The sequence below is a fragment of the Oncorhynchus gorbuscha genome, linkage group LG12 (genome assembly GCF_021184085.1).
Source record: "Oncorhynchus gorbuscha isolate QuinsamMale2020 ecotype Even-year linkage group LG12, OgorEven_v1.0, whole genome shotgun sequence".
NCBI classification, from domain to species: domain Eukaryota; kingdom Metazoa; phylum Chordata; class Actinopteri; order Salmoniformes; family Salmonidae; genus Oncorhynchus; species Oncorhynchus gorbuscha.
This window is the reverse complement of record NC_060184.1, coordinates 31,533,941-31,553,523: the sequence shown is the minus strand read 5'-3', so window position 1 is coordinate 31,553,523 and position 19,583 is coordinate 31,533,941. Positions and strand designations below refer to the sequence as shown.

The window sequence follows — 19,583 nt, the reverse complement described above, 5'->3', positions numbered from 1 at the left end:
TCTTGAACGAGGGTCACTTCATGCGTACTGTTTGATAGAGGCGCATGACCAGAAAGCATGCTTCAGTTTGTTTTCTTCCTGTATTTAACACAGATCATTCAGTCTTAAATTTTATCGATTATTTACTTTAAAAAATACCTAAACAAAAAAACTAAGAAAAACACCTAAAACATAGTTGTATTACAAAAGTAGTTTGAAATGTTTTGGCAAAGTTTACAGGTAACTTTTGAGATATTTTATAGTCACGTTGCGCAAGTTGGAACCGGTGTTTTCTGGATCAAACGTGCCAAATAAATGGACATTTTGGATATATATGGACGGAATTAAACGAACAAAATTACCATTCGTGATGTTTATGGGACATATTGGAGTGCCAACAGAAGAAGCTTGTCAAAGGTAAAGGATGATTTATATTTTATTTCTCCGTTTTGTGTCGCACCTGCAGGGTTGAAATATGTTCTCTCTTTTGTTTATGGAGGTGCTCAGATAATATAGCATCGTTTGCTTTCGCCGAAAAGCCTTTTTGAAATCTGACATGTTGGCTGGATTCACAACACGTGTAGCTTTAATTTGGTATCTTACATGTGATTTCATGAAAGTTAGATTTTTATAGGAATTTATTTGAATTTGGCGCTCTGCATTTTCTCTGGCTTTTGGCCAAGTGGGACGCTACCGTCCCACATATCCCAGAGAGGTTAACAAAATTCGGGTGAAATATCTTTGAAGAAAAGTAAAACATTTAATTGTGCTGAAAATGATCATTTATATGCACTTATCTGAGCTCTTTGTGCCAACCTACAGCTTTACTAAGTTCAATAAAACGTAACAAATCTATTAAAAAAAAGATTGATTGGCATCTCACCTGCAGCAGTTCTGCGGCGGCGTCCGGCAGGCCGAACTCGCGGAGCACGCGGATCTGCAGCTCATAGCTAACTGTGGCACCTTCGCCGCAGTTTAGGGCGTACGCACGCTGTACCTGGTCCGTGTGACGCAGGTCCTGCAGCCTCCGGATCATCTCCTTCACCACGGCCAGCCTGGGAACTGAGAGGGAGTTCATTACAAAAACATAACTGAGTGACCTGGCTGGCCTAGCTGTAATGCCCGCAGCCTCCGGCACACGTCTATGGTGTTGCCATAGGTTCGAATTTGTATAGAAATTAAAACATAATGGAATAACAAAATTAGATACAGTCTTTTTACATGCTGAGGACCACTCAAACATAAAATCATGACATAATGGTAAATATTGCATGTATTTTGTGTGCTAGAGGATATGGAAATATTTAGCCTTTTCAATGGTCCCGGAGGGAATTTATTTTCTTCTTTATTGGCCCATCAAGTCTTCGGAGGACAAGTTACATTCTAATTTTACACAGTAGTTACTGTACATAGCAAAGATAGTTATTTGATGTACACTATATCCTGATAGTACTTAAACATATCTAGTATATATTATAGTGTTTTCAGTCTTAACTATTATTGATCATGAGCTTCTAATCCCACCCCTCAGATACTCTCAGGCCATCCCACCTATCTCCTTAACCCCACCCCCCAGCTACTCTCAGGCCATCCCACCTATCTCCGTAAACCACCCCCTTATGATTTCCATGTGCCATATTTTTTTTCAAATGTACTGTGATGTTTCACACAAACTCTGAACCTTTCTTATCGCATAGTATCTACAGATTGTAAATTCAAGATTAATATTTTGACCAGGAGTATTATTACATTGTTTGATTATGATTGATTATGATTGATTATGGCTTTCCAAATCTCCCAACATTGCTATTTGTTGGGTTAGCCATTCCTGAACTCAGTCCCAGAGGAATTAGAAAAGCTGTTATTTAATTGGATGGGGGGTGAGAGAGAGAAACACTAGGACTGAAGGAGCGAGAGAAATGGGAGAGAGAAGGATAGGTGAAAGCGAGGCCAATGGTGGAGGCCAAGGGGAATCATACAAACAATAAAGGCAGGGCAGACAAAAGAAAAGCAGAAAGAAAGGGATGGAGCCGGGAAAGAGTGTGTCATCTCTCTATGGTAAGGGAGAAAACTGTAGGAGAAAAAGAGAGGGCGGGATGATGAGAGAGGGATGGAGAGAGAGTGGGAGAGAGGGATGGAGAGAGAGTGATGGAGAGAGAGTGATGGAGAGAGAGGGATGGAGAGAGAGTGATGGAGAGAGAGTGATGGAGAGAGAGTGGGAGACGAACGGTGAAGGGTCATCTCGCAGGTCTTCCCATCTCTGTCAATAATGGCAATAACTACTGCTCGTCTGAGATCATAGAAGAATATAGAATATACCCACACAGTCCTAATAAATTGCTCTATTGGCTCTGGTCAAAAGTTGTGCACTATAAAGGGAGTAGGGTGCCAGCAGGCGAGAGCAAAGGAATGCCTTTCCAAACCCAGAAAATCAAGAGCTGAGAACTTGAGGCCCTGTCAGGGCAGCGTGGTGGAGATTAACAATATATGCAACGCATAACCGCCTCTTCACTGGGCACTGAGTGGATCGGCAATGAGATAAGAAAACAAAGAGGTTCATCACTTGTTGGAGGGATGAGGATAGATGGAGGAGGGGAATCTCTCTCTTATCTCGTATTGAAGAGAAATAGCCATAACAGAGTACTAACTTAGGGGTAGAAGTGGGTTCAGGTTCTGTTCAACATTCCCAAACCTACACTGAAACGCTACAGAATAAAACTCAGACTTTAGATCGGTACTTAAAGGGCCAACTTTGACGTGCACCACAATTTCATGAGATCTCCTACATGTTTCATGTCGACCATTGGAGTTTGTAGGAAGACTGCAAATTGGTAGAGGCGGATTTATTCAGTCAAGTTATCCATTTTTGTCATAGCAGCTTGCTCAACACCATTTCTTCCTTGTTACAATTGCATTAGCATCTTTTCACTGACTTAGACACTCTGGATAAGAGCTACAAAATGACAAAAATAAATATATCTACAGCCATGTTTTGATCATTTTCATTTTGGGAAGCTGGAAGAAAGCTAGCTTTGCAGCTCCACCCACCTGGTATCTCATTGGCCACCACTGAGGGTGGGGTCGTCTGGCTGCCACCGATTTGCTGGTGGTTGATGATGTGACAGCACTGGGGCACAGCATTGTTGACCATGTAAAGAGTGTCGGGCACGTTGGACATGCGGACCATGCGCAGGCGCACCAGGTCTGTCTGCTCCACCATTATCTCATCCAGCACAGACTGACAGACAGTACAACAACAGGGGGGTTAGAATGTGTGTGTGTGTGTGTGTGTGTGTGTGTGTGTGTGTGTGTGTGTGTGTGTGTGTGTGTGTGTGTGTGTGTGTGTGTGTGTGTGTGTGTGTGTGTGTGTGACACAGGGTTGGGGTCAATTCAGGTTTCAATTCAGTCAATTCCGTGGGCGAATTGTAATGAATCTTCATAGACAATAATGGACAATAGCATGGGTCATTTCAATCCACCCCTTGTATCATAGATGTGACGGTGCCCACCATTGTTCATGTTGTGATGTACAAGCAGTGTGTGTGCGCACGTAGTGGTTCTGTTGTGTGGTGTTGTCCCAACCTTGGCCTCCTCCACGTAGGGCGAGAAGAGGCGAGGTCGCACGTAGATGCCGGCACTCTTTTGCCTCAGCCAAGAGTTGGCCTTTCCACCCTCCAACGTGGGCAGCATGTCTGAGGGAGGGGTGCTGATCAGACCCCTCTTCATCTGGGAGGGGGTAGAGTGGGAAGGGAGAGAGAGAGCGAAGAAAAGAGCGAGAGAGGAGGCAGAAAAAGAGAGGAGGTGTTGGGAAAAGAGGGAGAGTGAGAAGGAAAGCAGGAAGGAGGAGGGGCAGTCAAGTTAAATGGAGGAATGCAACATACACTACAGCCAGACTGATCCTGCTGGCTTCATAGATCGAAAAAAGTTTGGCAACAAAAATACTTGCTGCATTAGGCTACCTAAACGTAAACCAAACACTGCAACAAGACACAGTATATAGTGCATAACATGATCTTTTTAATTTTAATTTTACCTTTATTTAACCACGCAAGTCAGTTAAGAACATATTCTTATTTTCAATGACGGCCTGGAAACAGTGGGTTAACTGCCTGTTCAGGGGCAGAACGACAAATTTGTACCTTGTCAGCTCGGGGGTTTGAACTCGCAACCTTACGGTTACTAGTCCAACGCTCTAACCACTAGGCTACGCAATGAAACAAATAATAATAATAATAATAATTATAATTATAATAAGGACCCCCACAGATTCTGTCTGCCCCTGTATGACTGTTTTAGCCTGGGAAAACACACCTTTATTTATTTATTAACCCTTATTTGACCTAGTACATTGACTGAAAACACATCGGCTGTGTCCAAAATTGGCACCCTCTTCCCTATATAGTGACCAGAGTTAGGGAAGAGTTGTAGGGAGAATTAAGGAAATGAATGAACCAACTGAAAGCTGGGGTTAGATTAGGTATTTAACCAGGACACGTTCAATTCTTGCGATACGTGCCATGGAATGACCACAGAGAATCAGGACATTGCACCGAGTCAGAGAGGACCTGGCTGTTGGAGGGGCCGTATGTGTTCGGTGCGGACACACACACACGCTTTCACACACACTCACTGTGTCAGAGAGGACCTCGCTGTGGGGGGGCAGTATGTGTTCGGTGCGGACACACACACACTCATTCACACACACTCACTGTGTCAGAGAGGACCTCGCTGTGGGGGGGCAGTATGTGTTCGGTGCGGACACACACACACTCATTCACACACACTCATTCACACACACTCACTGTGTCAGAGAGGACCTCGCTGTGGGGGGGCAGTATGTGTTCGGTGCGGACACACACACACACTCATTCACACACACTCACTGTGTCAGAGAGGACCTCGCTGTGGGGGGGCAGTATGTGTTCGGTGCGGACGTAGGGCAGCAGAGGGGACAGGATCTCCTTGAGCTCTTCCAGGTCCAGGTCTCTCCGCTTCACCCCCCGCTTGTTCACGCTGTGGGCCGTGCCACTTAGGAGGTTGGGCTCTGAGGGGGGATACACACACACACAGTAAGACACACACGCAATGCAATCGGGATGTACAGTATCCAAGCTCCCCCTATTTAGAACGTTGCAGTGCATTAATTCACAGCGTAGCCGTTTTTGCCACCTAATCTATTTGGCCTTACTTGATTAATAATTGTGTTCCGGACCTCGGCTAAATCGGGTTGCTTACTCCTGCAGTACGGTATATATTCACACACACACACACACACACACACACACACACACACACACACACACACACACACACACACACACACACACACACACACACACACACACACACACACACACACACACACACACACACACACAAAAGCCAAAACATATGTGTATGATCCATCCCTCCATGCAAACTAAGTAATTTAAGACACTGGAAAATGACATAAGCTGATTCAAACTACTTTTCGAGTTCGGTCCTGCTGTATTTTTTGTGTATCTGGAGTAACTGGTTTCCCACGCCAAGGAAGAGCCCCTTTGGGAGAGAGCTATGGTTTTCCAATTTCCAATGAAGAATCTTCAACAAAATACCTAGCTGCACCCAAAATAGACTGCTCATCTTGAACGACAAATTAAAGTGTAGAGAAGGAGTAAGCCTGACATCCCTGTTCTCCGGTTGGCCCAAACGCTCATCTGACTATGGTTGTGTCCCAAATGGCACCCGATTCCCTATGTAGTACACTAGATTTGACCAGGGCCAATAAGGCTCTAGTCAAAAGTAGTGCACTACGTAGGGAATAGGGTGCCATTTAGACTTCAGTCTATGGCTGGTTAGACCGAGTCAGGTCCCGTCCAGCCCTACTCAGCCAAGTCTCCCCTGGGCTTAGTTATTACTCCACTTAAACTGGATGAGAGCATAAATCACTGGCCCAGAGCAGTGTGTGTGTGTGTGTGTGTGTGTGTGTGTGTGTGTGTGTGTGTGTGTGTGTGTGTGTGTGTGTGTGTGTGTGTGTGTGTGTGTGTGTGTGTGTGTGTGTGTGTGTGTGTGTGTGTGTGTGTGTGTGTGTGTGTGTGTGTGTGTGTGTGTGTGTGTGTGTGTGTGCATGCCTGTGTGTGTGTGTGTGAGAGAGAGAAAGAGAGGTATAGAATGAGCGAGTGAGAGACAGAAAGAGGGGTAGAGAAATAAGGAGAGTGAAGGAAAGAGCTTGATTGCAGAAGTTGCCCTGTAACTACAGACTTCGGATCAGATTAAACCCTTACCTTCAAACCTAACTGTAACCATTACAGCTTGGGGAATGAAACAATATTTGAGCCTGTATCAGTGGATGTGGGTATCTTCCACCTACTCCAAAGGAGGCGAGGGGAGAAGAGAGAGAAGGGCCAAAGGGAGAGGGAGGGAAGAAGAGATGGAGGGAGAAAGAGGGAGGGAGGAATGGGTCTCTCACCTCGGTCGGCCATCCTCTTGATAAGCTGGTGCTCTCCCCACTTGATGAGGTACTTGAGGATGTCCTGCTCGCTGGCCTGTATACCGAGACGATAATTAGAAGCCATGGGAGATGAGGCATGTATTCACATCGTACCATAACGTTATGCAACGAAAACAAACGTTTCTTATTGGCAAAGTTAAGGAAGATGACCCACTAAGACTTGTCCGCTTGCACTCTACCTGTAATGTCATGTGTTTTGGATCTGTAGAAAAATGAATGAGCGTCAAGCTACCTCTCGTTGTAGACCAGGAAAGTTACCAGGATATGAGCGCCCTGTGTTTGTTCTAAATCCTCTTTGGAAATTAAACACATTCATTCTGGACTAAAAAACAAGCACAGAATGCCAGGTCCAGTCCTCCTGTGTCTGCTGCTTTGAGTGAAGCGTTTCAGCTTTGATGTGGGTGAGAGAGGGCACAGGGTTTGCCTTTGATGGCATGACTTTGACCTCCAGGCAGATAATTGTCCAAACCATTGCTGTACGTTGGCATGCACCGTGTGTGCCGTGCATGTGTATTTATGTACTATGAGCTTATGCATCTGTTTTTTTGTCATGTGTGAAAGTGAGAGAATTAAAGTGTAAACTAGCCTGTGTGTGTGCATGTCTCAGAAAACGTGTAATGCCTTATTATGTATACTTGCCAGTGTGCGTCTCTCCGCATATGCATTCCTCTGTGCGTGTGTGTCTTCGTGTATGCTTGAGATTCTTCTCCTGCATGTGTTTGAATGTAACACTGAGCCAGGAACCCCTGTGGCGGACACTAATCTGCTCATCATAGACCGTTTGGGCTGGGGATTTGACGATGTTAGATGCCGGAAGCTCTCCCAGCACCAGTCAAGGATGCTGCTCCGAGGCCTGGCAGGTCCCTACACAGCCTGGGGTGTATTCACTAGGAACCAAGCGGAAGCAAACGGGACGAAACGGGGAGGTACCTACCCTAATTTGTCCAATAGAAACTCACATTTTTGTTGAAAAGTGCTTGGTCAAGGTTTGCTACGGTAAGGTGTGTACTAATAAATACACCCCAGCTTAATCTTCTTCACACGAACAGCCTAGTCTTCCAAGGGTGACTTGACATTATCCTCTAAAAGCACCCAGGCTCGCAACGCACACAAAAATACGGCACTATCTGCAGAGCTTTCTGTAAGCTAGCCTACATCTCAAAACTTCTCGTCTGTGAATGTGGGAATGTGGAAATGTGTTGCATTGCGGTTACTTGGCACTCTGCTTGTGTGCGTTTAGAAGACTGAAATGCCACCCAAGGTCCTCATAAACTGGTCTGGTCTTCAAACAGTTAGCCTATTTGTATGCCACAAAGAGCCCTCATAAAACAGCCTTGTCTAACAGCACACGACCACTAACCAGTCGTAATATCATCTATCATCATCAACTTCTACAAGCAAATCCCCCCTCATATCCAGTCTATTTCCAAAGAGCTCAAAAGCATATATATTTCCCAGCAATGAAGCAGAAGCCCGTCAGATACTCGTTAAGCCCTAAACACCTACAGTATAATACAGAGTGTAATGGTCACCACAGACACGAGCTCAATCATGATACACTGGCACTAGTAAGAGATAAGAGGGAGAAGAGCGAGCGAGAGAAAAGGGGGTGGTGGAAGGGAGGAAGTGAGTGTTCTGAAGGACCATGCCAATTCCACCAACTCCCCAATTACCCCCTGGGCACACCGCCTCTCCTGCCAACTCGCCCGTCTCCTCTCTGATAATGACCTTTCCGCCCGTGTCATTAAAAGTTTGAATCAGAAAAAAAGGTCTGTTTACATGGGAGTGGAAACAGGATCCTCGAACATGGAGTTAACTTGTAAACAAAAAAATGCCTCTATATTAGCACCAGTTTCTCACTCCAGTCTAGGTAGGGTGTCCAATCAAAAACGCATCTTTTGACCAAGGGGTAAAATGTTAATCATCAATAGTGTAGATACTCCTCTAAGAAAACCAATGGTCTAAACCTCATATCTTTATCATATTCCGTTAAAAAGCTACAGGACTTTTTACCCTTGTAGGACGGCCAAGATTGGGGTAACTAAATCAATGGAGGCCAGAGGAAAAAAAAGTGGTACAAAAAGGAAAGCCCAAAAATATGAGTCAGCTAGGCTGGATGCTGTGCTAGAATTAAGGCTCACCGTTGAACTCGTCATCGTTCTTCTCAAATCCGGAAGACATTATACAAGATGGAAGATGGATATTGATTTTGAGACATATTTAGTATTTTCATTTTTAAAGTATATGCTTTTCTTATTAATGCGAAATTCCTGTTATATTTTCGAAGACTTAAGAAAAACAAGCGTATCGCTGAAATGTCAACCGAGCCCTGAGCGTACCGCAAGGTTTTCATTTCCAAAGCCTTTTACTTTTAAATCAGCTCATGTTCATTTAACCGTTTTATTATCGGATGTATTAGGTTACGAAAACCGACTTTTCAGATATAATGTCAATACAGTATGTTTGAGAGTTTCTTTTTCATTGTGTTGTGCATGCCTGAGTTAAAATGCCTTTTCATGCGTTTGAAGATTGTATAATGCTAACATCCTAGCCTTTGCATTTATTGTCAAATGGATTTCACATATGACACTACCATTTTCCCTTTGTAGAATTCCTTTGTTGGCTGAATATATCCATAGCATTTGGTGGCAACAGTCTGGAACAGGGACCACAGTATCTCCTGCAAGACCATCGGATTCAACCAACACTGGTAAAAATAAAAGTGCATTCTTACCAGGATTTGGTTTATTGCTTATTTTCCTGTTCTTCTCAAAATTCCAAGGTCTATACTTATGAACACTTGTTTAAACTCTTTCTCGAAAGTGCTATTTGCTAGCTTTCCCATGAGATAACGTGGCACACTTAGCCACTATGCTAACACGACCAGCATGATTATTTCCTGAAACAAATTCCGCACCAGCCAATTAGACTCTAGGCGGTATAGGCCTAGCCAACAACCAATAGAATTTATTAAAATAGGTCAACTTGGCCACCAGAGGGATGTTGTAAACCTCCAAATTCAAGGTCTAGTTAGTTCCGCTTGGTTTGTAACAATTGTGCCAATATATATGACATGATGCATCCTAAACTGGCCTACTAACGCTAGACAAAGCGAGTGAGTGAGTGCATGCATCTGCCTGCCTCTCACCTGCAAATAGTCTGACTGGATGGCAGCCACCAGGTGTTCCTTGCCCAGTTCGTAGAGCACGTCAGAGGTCATGACCTGGCTGAACTCCTCACACAGGAAGTGCATGGCCTGCCGGTGGACCCACTTTGAGCCGTAGGGCTGCGAGCTCCACTTCAGGATGGGCACCAACTTGTCCAGAGAGATGCTCTCCACCACAATGTCCTCGCAACCTGGAGACAAAGGGACAGGTGGGTTTATGAGGACATAAAGGGGCAAAATTGTAATATTTTTAAGGTTTTGCTTTCCATGACTGCAGTATCTTAGTACTACACGTCACTGTCCCTGAACGGAATAAAATCGTCTGGTAACTGAAATGAATATAATACAAAGACTGTCATATATAACATTGAATACTGCAAATGTTAGCACGAGAGTGAGAGAAAGAAAAAGGAATTGAGTTACAGTGGGACCAAAAATACACATAATAACGACATTATAAATATTGATAGGAATGTATATCTGAGAAGAATTAAATGGTACAGTGGGGATCAATTAATAATTCACTCGATTGCACACACTGCTGCTGTAGGGTAGTAGTGTTCCACACACAAAGCAATCCATCAATCTCAGAATATAATCTGAAAGTTACTAGTTCTCAAAAATTTAGCAGAAGCTCTTATTAGCAGTTAGTGCGTTCATCTTAAGATAGCTAGGTGGGACATCCACATCAGTCAGTCAGTACATTTTTCGTCAAATGAGTTTTCAACAAAGTCAGAGCTAGGAAGGGTGTTAGTTCACAAAAGTCTTGTTTTTTCCTCTCCAACACCATCCCTCATCTCTCTTTCCACCCTGACTTTGTTTAGTAACCTTTGTGTCAAGTTGTACGTACGGGTGTGTATACAAGTCATTTTTGCAGTTCATTTAACACCGTAAATCTAAAAAACAGACAATGGCAAACTTTTTAAAACGCTTTGCAATGGAAAGTTAAAGTGTGTGTTTCTTATTGGACAAGTCAAGATAGTCCCTCCCTGTTCCAGTTCGTTTTGTTCCATCAGGTGCCAAATGAACACGACCCAGACCATTTTCTGTCAACATCTAAGGTGTTACACACATTGAGCCATGCGTCACAAATCATTTCAGAGAGACTGACAGAGCTCATAAAGCTCTGTGGCATGCGTAGGACACCACAAATCAGTCACACATCAACTGACTTCTTGAACCATTAGTCTAATGTTCACTGTTGCTAAAAATCTGTCTGACAGTCCTACTGAGATCTGTGGTGGCGATTAGCAAACTAGCTAGGTCCTGCGGTGCGTTAGCGCAAATGCTAGTTGATCATGCAAACATGCTGGTCTCGTTAGCTTAGTCTGTAGACTTGGACACAACCAGTTTGGCTGCTGACGCGCTCGTGGCTGTGCACTCTGGTGTTGCTGATGTGGTGGGACCACACTGTTCTTAAATGTCAGCTCAGCGAGCTGGCCCCGAGGCTGGGTATGACAGAAGTCATGCAAGGTCAGCGCTCTTTGCCGTTCCACAAACTTGCTCTAGAGTTTCTAGTGTGCTCCTAGCACATATTGTAGGGTGTTCACCCATAAATTGATTTCATTAAATGTTTATGAAAATATGTTCATTCAATAGAGATGGTGTATTTCTGAGTTTTTCCCTTTTAAATCAACATTCAAAAAGGCATTCGCACATCTGAGCTATCTTTTTTTGCAGGTGCATAGTGACAGTTGAAAAAACAAGAACCCCTCTTTAAATCACCATAGAAACAGCCCTTGTCAATGTTGACTGACCGGGCTTAGAGGAATAGAAAGCCACGGATATGGAGATGGTATCAAGTTTATTTTGATTCAAAGCACAAAAACGTCTCCAAACGTTACCACCTCCCAACGCAGAAACATGGAAGAGAAACAACCAAGCTGTGCATTAAAAATTAACAACGGTCACAACAAACGAACGTTCTTATGTAATACTGTTAAGTACAAGCATATTAAGGTTTTAATATTGTAGAGAACAATCTAATAATGAATTGTGTTAATAATAATGACAGTTTTCTTGAGCCCATGTTTAGACAATTTAGTAGCACCCTCTTGAATTTACCGGTATTTCCCTACATTCTAGAGCAGTGAGTGAACGCCCTACTTCTTGTTATTACTGAGATATTCATGGAATAATCCACTGCAGGTCCACTGCTGCCTGATACATTGCATTATTAGCCCTTTTAAGTTACATAAAGTTCCTATAAGGTTAATTAAAGTACCAGTACTTTGCAACTCCTTAAATGTTACCCTAAGAAATGTCACACATTTTCTATATCACTCCTTAACTAAAGGGCAACTGTACCCAGTTTCTTTTTTACACTGAAAATCATTCCTAAACAAGCTTGTGGCTCTATTCTTAAAAACGAAAATCAGTATTTTTCTCCCACTCCTCTCCAAACAGACACCCACTACTATCATGGCTGCTGGATCAATACTTAAACTTTACTCTTGTCATATATCACTGCAGGCCAGAAGAAGAAAAAAAATCATGCAACTGTAATACAAATAAATGATGTTGGGGTGTTTTTATTTAGCTCTTTCTTTGTTTATAAAGGGACGGGGGAGCAACGAGCGCATGCGGCGTTGAGGCAGTAAAACGCTAAGCCATATTGCTGATAGCAGAGACCTAAATGAAAATGTCACTTTAGTGATGGGGTTGTGGAGCGCCCCGCAGAAAGCTGGCTTACGCTTCTCTGCTCTCCTGGGGAGGGCTGTGGATGAGGAGCACTAGCTTGGGTTTCTAATACAGTGGCCTGTAGTCCAGTCCATCCAACCTCAAACGGAGTATTTCAGCAGTGAAGAGCCTGTGTATTGTTTGATTATAGATGAACTCAGATGACCTGGAACAACTGGACCTGAGAAGTCTTTAATTCCATAACTTAATTGTCCCAGTATGGAAAAAATCATTGTGTAGCCAGGACTTCACAAAAATACTACATGTACTGTATACACCAACTATTCACATTTCAGTGGTGGTTACCGGTCTTGTTTTCTCCATTTGAAAATGGTTCCATGGCTTTGAAAACACCTTTTGCTCACCAGAAACTGAGGCCTGAAATGTGAAGCAGCAGCAGCAACACCCCTGGCCCCTGCAGTGTTTATGATAGGAATTGAAGATGTACCAAAAGATTATTGCGGGCATCAACCAACTGAACTGTGACTACAGCCTGATTTCAAGGTAGAGATTAGAAGGAAAGATACACGATGGGGTCTGATAGTGACTCGCACAAGAAGTCTCCCTGCCTCTTAGACACACACACACACACACACACACACACACACACACACACACACACACACACACACACACACACACACACACACACACACACACACACACACACACACACACACACACACACACACACACACACACACACACACCTCAGTAGCGTGTAGAACATATATGCTGTTAATCTCATTATGTTCACTCCTTCGTTTTCATCAGCATGACGGAGCAAATTAACTGGTCTCACTTCAAGCTGTGTATTCCAGATTTATAACAGCTGTTGATAGAGCCAAAACGGTGTATCCTGCCCTTATTATGCAAGCTCAAAGCGTCAACACTGACATGTTGAAACATTCATAACTTCCCGGGAAAACCTTTTTCAATCACAAGGCAATAAGGTTTTCATTTTTCACCTGTGGTCAGTCAGTGTAAATAGATGAAAATGACAACTGCGGCTATTCTGTGTTGAGTGGTTAACAAAATGATCATTTGAAACAGGTCCTCCTACATCCTTACTTTTGAGTTATTTATGCAACTTTAGTTGTGATATAAACCTTAGAATGTATTAAGAACTCAAAACATATAGACTAAGGCTGCATGATGCGACTAACGGTAATTAGAAAAAAGCTGCATGAAAGGCATGCTCTGCTGAGATTCTTGCCAAGGCTGCACACACTTCAGTCTCTCATTCACAATTTGACAAGCGCTTGATAACATTCTCACCCATCAGACTATTCACAATTTAACCCGGTCTTTACATATAGCCTACTAATATAGACCTGCTAAAGCTGCCCCGGTAAACTGTAAGTACTGTTATTTCGAAGTGGAAACGTCTAGAAGCAACAACGGCTCAGCTGTGAAGGGGTAAGCTACACAAGCTCACAGAACGGGACCGCCGAGTGCTTAAGCGGGTAGCGAGATAAAATCGCCTGTCCTCAGTTTCAACACTCACTATCTAGTTCCAAACTACCCCTGGTAGCAAGGTCAGTAGAAGAACTGTTCGTCGGGAGCTTCATGAAATGGGTTTCCATTACTGAGCAGCAGCATAAGCCTAAGATCTCCATGCTCAATGCCAAGCGTCAGCTGGACTTTTGTAAAGCTCGCCGCCATTGTAATCTGGAGCAGTGGAAACCATCTGGCAGTCCGATGGACAAAAATGGGTTTGGCAGATGCCAGGAGAACGCTACCTGCTCGAATGCATATTGACAACTGTAAAGTTTGGTGAAGGAGTAATATTGGTCTGGGGCTGTTTCTCATGGTTTGGGCTAGGCCCCTTAGTTCCAGTGGGGGGAAATCTTAACGCTACAGCATACAAATGACATTCTAGATGATTCTGCACTTCCAATTTTGTGGCAACAGTTTGGGGAAGACCCTTTCTCGTTTAAGCATGACAATGCCCCCGTGCACAAAGCGAGGTCCATACAGAAATGGTTTGTCGGGATCGGTGTGTAATAACTTGACTGGCCTGCATAGAGCCCTGACCTTAACCCCATCGACAACCTTTGGGATGAATTGGAACACTGACTGCGAGCCAGGCCTAATCGCCCAACATCAGTACCTGACCTCTCTAATGCTTGTGGCTGAATTGAAGAAAGTCCCCACAGCAATGTTCCAACATCTAGTGAAAAGCTTTCCCAGAAGTGTGGAAGCTGTCACAGCAGCAAAGGGGAGACCGACTCCATATTAATGACCATGACATTGGAATGAGGTATTCAACGAACAGGTGTCCACATACTTTTGGTCATGTAGTGAGTGTACAGTGCATTTGAAAGTATTCAGACACCTTGAGTTTCCACATTGTTATTTTACAAACTTATTCTAGAATGGATTCAATTGTTTTCCTCATCAATCTACACACAATACCCTAAGGTGACAAAGCAAAACATTTTATTTTTGTATTTTATTTTTTTGTATTAAAAATAAACAAAAACACCTTATTTACATAAGTATTCAGACTCTTTGCTATGAGACTCGAAGTTGAGCTCAGGTCCATACTGTTTCCATTGATCATCCTTCAGATGTTTCTACAACTTGACTGGAGTCCACCTGTGGTAAATTCAATTGATTGGACAAGATTTGTAAAGGCACACCTGTCTACAGTGGTTCGTCCTTTAAAAGTTTGTCCTTTAAAAGTTGTACTGCAGCACAGCTTGCATGATGCTGTAGAATTGAATGGCACGCTAGAATTCTATGGCACGCTAAGTTTGAACCACTGGTACCATTAATGCTAGTTAGTGCTAGTTTGACCACCAGAGGGCATCTTTGAGAAGCATTTGATAGCTTTCAATAGTGGCTGTACTGGAGAATGTAGGCACACGGGAGACTGGGTTTCAATTCCCAGACGGGGAGGAAGGAGTAGGCTGTCCTTGTAAATTTGAATTTGCTCTTAACTGATTCCATGTCTGTTATTTCATAGTTGTGAAGTCTTCACTATTATTCTACAATGTAGAAAATAGTACAAATAAAGAAAAACCCTGAGAAGGTGTGTCCAAACTTGACTGGTGCTTGCTTAATTAATATTATGGTGTTTCTATTCCAAGAAAAAACTAAAAACCCTCGGGTTCCGTCAGGATGGAACGGAAAATATGGTAATGTACAACGTGACGATCGGGAGAACAGTATTGGGCTATTTAGCTAAACTATCCCTGTGTCGTGCGGGCACGTGGGAGACCGGGGTTCAATTCCCCGACAGGGATTAAGGAGTAGGCTGTCCTTGTAAATAAAAATTTGTTCTTAACTGACCTGTCTAGTTAAATAAAGGTTACACTTAGAGCATAACATTTCTACACCCAAACGGAGATTCAGTGAAAATAAAAATCTCATTGATGTATCAAGACCAGTCCCCATGCTTGTCTCAGAGCAGTGGGAAACAGTGCTAAAATAGTTGTAGGCTATTGCTTCTTACTTCAATATGCTCTTTAAATAAATAAGACCTGCACCACATTACTCATCACTAGTGAGACTCATGTCGCCTACGGTAGGCCTACAGTATATCGGAAAATATGACGTGATTCTCTGCCAATAATTACGTGAGAGAGTTCATTAGCAAATGCATCGGCGATGTTGTACCCACAGCAACTATTAAAACAGTCCCAAACCAGACACCGTGGATTGATGGCAGCATTCGCGTGAAATTGAAAGTGAGAACCACTGCTTTTAACCAGGGCAAGGTGCCCGGAAACATGACCGAATACAAACAGTGTAGCTATTCCCTCCGCAAGGCAATCAAACAAGCTAAGCGTCAGTATAGAGACAAAGTAGAGTAGCAATTCAACGGCTCAGACACAAGAGGTATGTGGCAGAGTCTACAGTCAATCACGGATTACAAGAAGAAAACCAGCCCGGTCGCGGACCAGGATGTCTTGCTCCCAGACAGACGAAACAACTTCTTTGCTCGCTTTGAGGACAAAACAGTGCCACTGACACAGCCCGCTACCGAAACCTGTGGACTTTCCTTCACTGCAGTCGACGAGAGTAAAACATTTAAACGTGTCAACCCTCGCAAGGCTGCAGGCCCAGACAGCGTCCTCAGAGCATGCACAGACCAGCTGGCTGGTGTGTTTACGGACATATTCAATCAATCCCTATCCCAGTCTGCTGTCCCCACATGCTTCAAGAGGACCACCATTGTTCCTGTTTCCAGTGAAGTTAAGGTAACTGAGCTAAACAACTATCGCCCCCGTAGCACTCACTTTCGTCATCATGAAGTGCTTTGAGAGACTAGTCAAGGACCATTTCACCTCCACCCTACCTGACACCCTAGACCCACTCCAATTTGCTTACCGCCCCAATAGGTCCACAGATGACGCAATTGCAACCACACTGCCCTAACCCATATGGACAAGAGGAATACCTGTGAGAATGCTGTTCATCAACTACAGCTCAGCATTTAACGCCATAGTACCCTCCAAACTCATCATCAAGCTTGAGACCCTGGGTCTCAACCCCTCCCTGTGCAACTGGCTACTGGACTTCCTGACGGGCCACTCCCAGGTGGTGAAGGTAGGTAGCAACATCTCCACCCCGCTGATCCTCAACACTGGGGCCCCACAAGGGTGAGTTCTGAGCCCTCTCCTGTACTCCCTGTTCACCCACGACTGAGTGGCCATCCACGCCTCAAACTCAATCATCAAGTTTGTGGACGACACTACAGTGGTAGGCTTGATTACCAACAACAACGAGACGGCCTACAGGGAGAAGGTGAGGGCCCTCGGAGTGTGGTGTCAGGAAAATAACCTCACACTCAACGTCAACAAAAACAAACGTCAACTATCCAGTGAAGTTCCTCGGCGTACACATCACGGACAAAATTAATTGGTCCACCCACACAGACAGCGTGGTGAAGAAGGCGCAGCAGCGCCTCTTCAACCGCAGGAGGCTGAAGAAATTTGGCTTGTCACCTAAAACACTCACAAACCTTTACAGATGCACAATCGAGAGCATCCTGTCGGGCTGTATCACCGCCTGGTACGGCAACTGCTCCGCCCACAACCGTAAGGCTCTCCAGAGGGTAGTGAGGTCTGCACAATCCATCACCGGGGGCAAACTACCTGCCCTCCAGGACACCTACACCACCTGATGTCACAGGAAGGCCATAAAGATCATCAAGGACAACAACCACCCGAGCCACTGCCTGTTCACCCCGCTATCATCCAGAAGGCGAGGTCAGTACAGGTGCATCAAAGCAGGGACCAAGAGACTGAAAAACAGCTTCTATCTCAAGGCCATCAATCAGACTGTTGAACAGCCACCACTAACATTGAGTGGCTGCAGCCAACAAAAATGTAAAAATATATCACTAGCCACTTTAAACAATGCCACTTAATATAATGTTTACATACCCTACATTACTCATCTCATATGTATATACTGTACTCTATACCATCTACTGCATTTTGCCTATGCCGTTCTGTGCCATTACTCATTCATATATTTTTATGTACATATTCTTCATCCCTTTACACTTGTGTGTATAAGGTAGTTGTTGTGAAATTGTTAGGTTAGATTACTCGTTGGTTATTTCTGCATTGTCGGAACTAGAAGCACAAGCATTCCGCTATGCTCGCATTAACATCTGCTGTGTATGTGTGACAAATAACATTTGATTTGATTTTAATTACATAGAGGATATTTCTCTAATTCAGTGATATTTATTCCCATAGTAATTCGTTATGGATCCTTAAATAAATAAACATCGGCATTTTGAAAGAGTATTTGTATCATTATTTTCTTAACGAAAGTATAAAATGCCATTATTAGTTACATTGTTTTAGTTTGAATGTGCAGACTGGCACAAAGAACAGCGGGAACGTTTCCCTAGTCAGCGCCATTATTAGTGCAATGACCTTTAAAAGTGTTACCAGTGTGGCAGGGTGTGGGTCCTCCCCTCTCCCCCTTCCTCCTCCTCCCTTCCCCATGGGCTAGGTCGGTCTTCTGTGCGTGGCTCTGCGGCCCATCCCGTGCCCCCTGCCCTTGTGCCTTGAACCTTGCACGCTTTCAGTGGATACAGCTGGAGAACTGCAAGGCAATCCCATTGTGCGCCCCTCGGGAGCCATGACCAATATGTATTGTCCTGCTAATAACAGGGTTAATAATATATATGTGAGAATATCCAACGGGATTTTATATAATTTTAAATAAATAATAATCACTTTGTTTAAAAAATAACAATATTTTGGTGATTTTGTTTTCAAATAAAGTAAAATGAACAAGAAAAAGGCCATCCTTTAACACGGGGTGAGACATTGTTACTAATTTGTAAATAAAGCCAGTTTGTTATTTAGGATTATTTATTTCAATTTTTAGGAGGGAGAGAAACCAAAAACCTACAATCATCTCATGGGTCTCCCAGTCGAGGGCGGCACAGGTATTGAACCAGCATCTGTAGCAACACCGTTTGCACTGCTATGCAGTGTGCTGCAGGTGCAACTCAGGTACTGCATAACGTGAACGGTTGGGCGTGGCCTACAGTATTACAGTAAGAGCAAAACAAACCTAACAAAATAAAACCTTAGTGTAACAACAGTTTTAATAAGAAATACTGAAGCCGTACACAAATATTAGTTTCTATTTAGTTTTATGTCGCCCATTCATTGTCAGTTAGAGACACAGTAGGACCCAAAAGCATAATCAGTGCTCGAACTCCTTGCGCTGGTCTGGAGCAATGAAGTGGTGATGCAGGGTACCGTACTAAATCACAAATGACCTCTAAGTCCTGCAGCATAATCACAAAACCTTTAGTGGAGCAACCACTGTATACAAGGTCCCACAGTTGAGAGTGCATGTCAAAGCAAAAACCAAGCCATGAGGTCAAAGGAATTGTCCGTACAGCTCTGAGACAGGATTGTGTCGAGGCACAGATCTGGGTAAGGGTGCCAATGTCTGCAGCAATTAAGGTCCCATAGAACACAGTGGCCTCCATCATTCTTAAATGGAAGCAGCACCAACAAGACTCTTCCTAGAGCTGGCCACCCGGCCAAACAGAGCAATCGTGGGAGATGGGCCTTGGTCAGGGAGGTGACCAAGAAACCAATAGACACGCTGACAGAGCTCCAGAGTTCTTCTGTGGAGATGGGAGAACCTTCCTGAAGGACAACCATCTCTGCAGCACCCCACCAATCAGGCCTTTATGGTAGATTGGCACGAGAAACAAGACTCTCTGGTCTGATGAAACCAAGATCAAATTATTTGCCTTGAATGGCAAGCGTCACGTGT

The 19,583-nt window shown here is 43.8% G+C and overlaps 1 protein-coding gene across 1 annotated transcript in view; it reads right to left on the bottom strand.

The window, feature by feature from the left end:
• Positions 1 to 19,583, bottom strand: part of btbd7 (BTB (POZ) domain containing 7) — a 134,611-nt gene that overhangs the window by 10,030 nt on the left and 104,998 nt on the right. Inside the window, exons 4-9 of the mRNA XM_046291822.1 lie at positions 9,618 to 9,826; positions 6,428 to 6,503; positions 4,863 to 5,023; positions 3,562 to 3,705; positions 3,028 to 3,217; positions 863 to 1,041 (exon numbers count right to left, since the gene is read on the bottom strand). Coding sequence (XP_046147778.1) covers positions 863 to 1,041; positions 3,028 to 3,217; positions 3,562 to 3,705; positions 4,863 to 5,023; positions 6,428 to 6,503; positions 9,618 to 9,826 — 959 coding nt within the window. The remainder of the gene's footprint in view (positions 1 to 862; positions 1,042 to 3,027; positions 3,218 to 3,561; positions 3,706 to 4,862; positions 5,024 to 6,427; positions 6,504 to 9,617; positions 9,827 to 19,583) is intronic.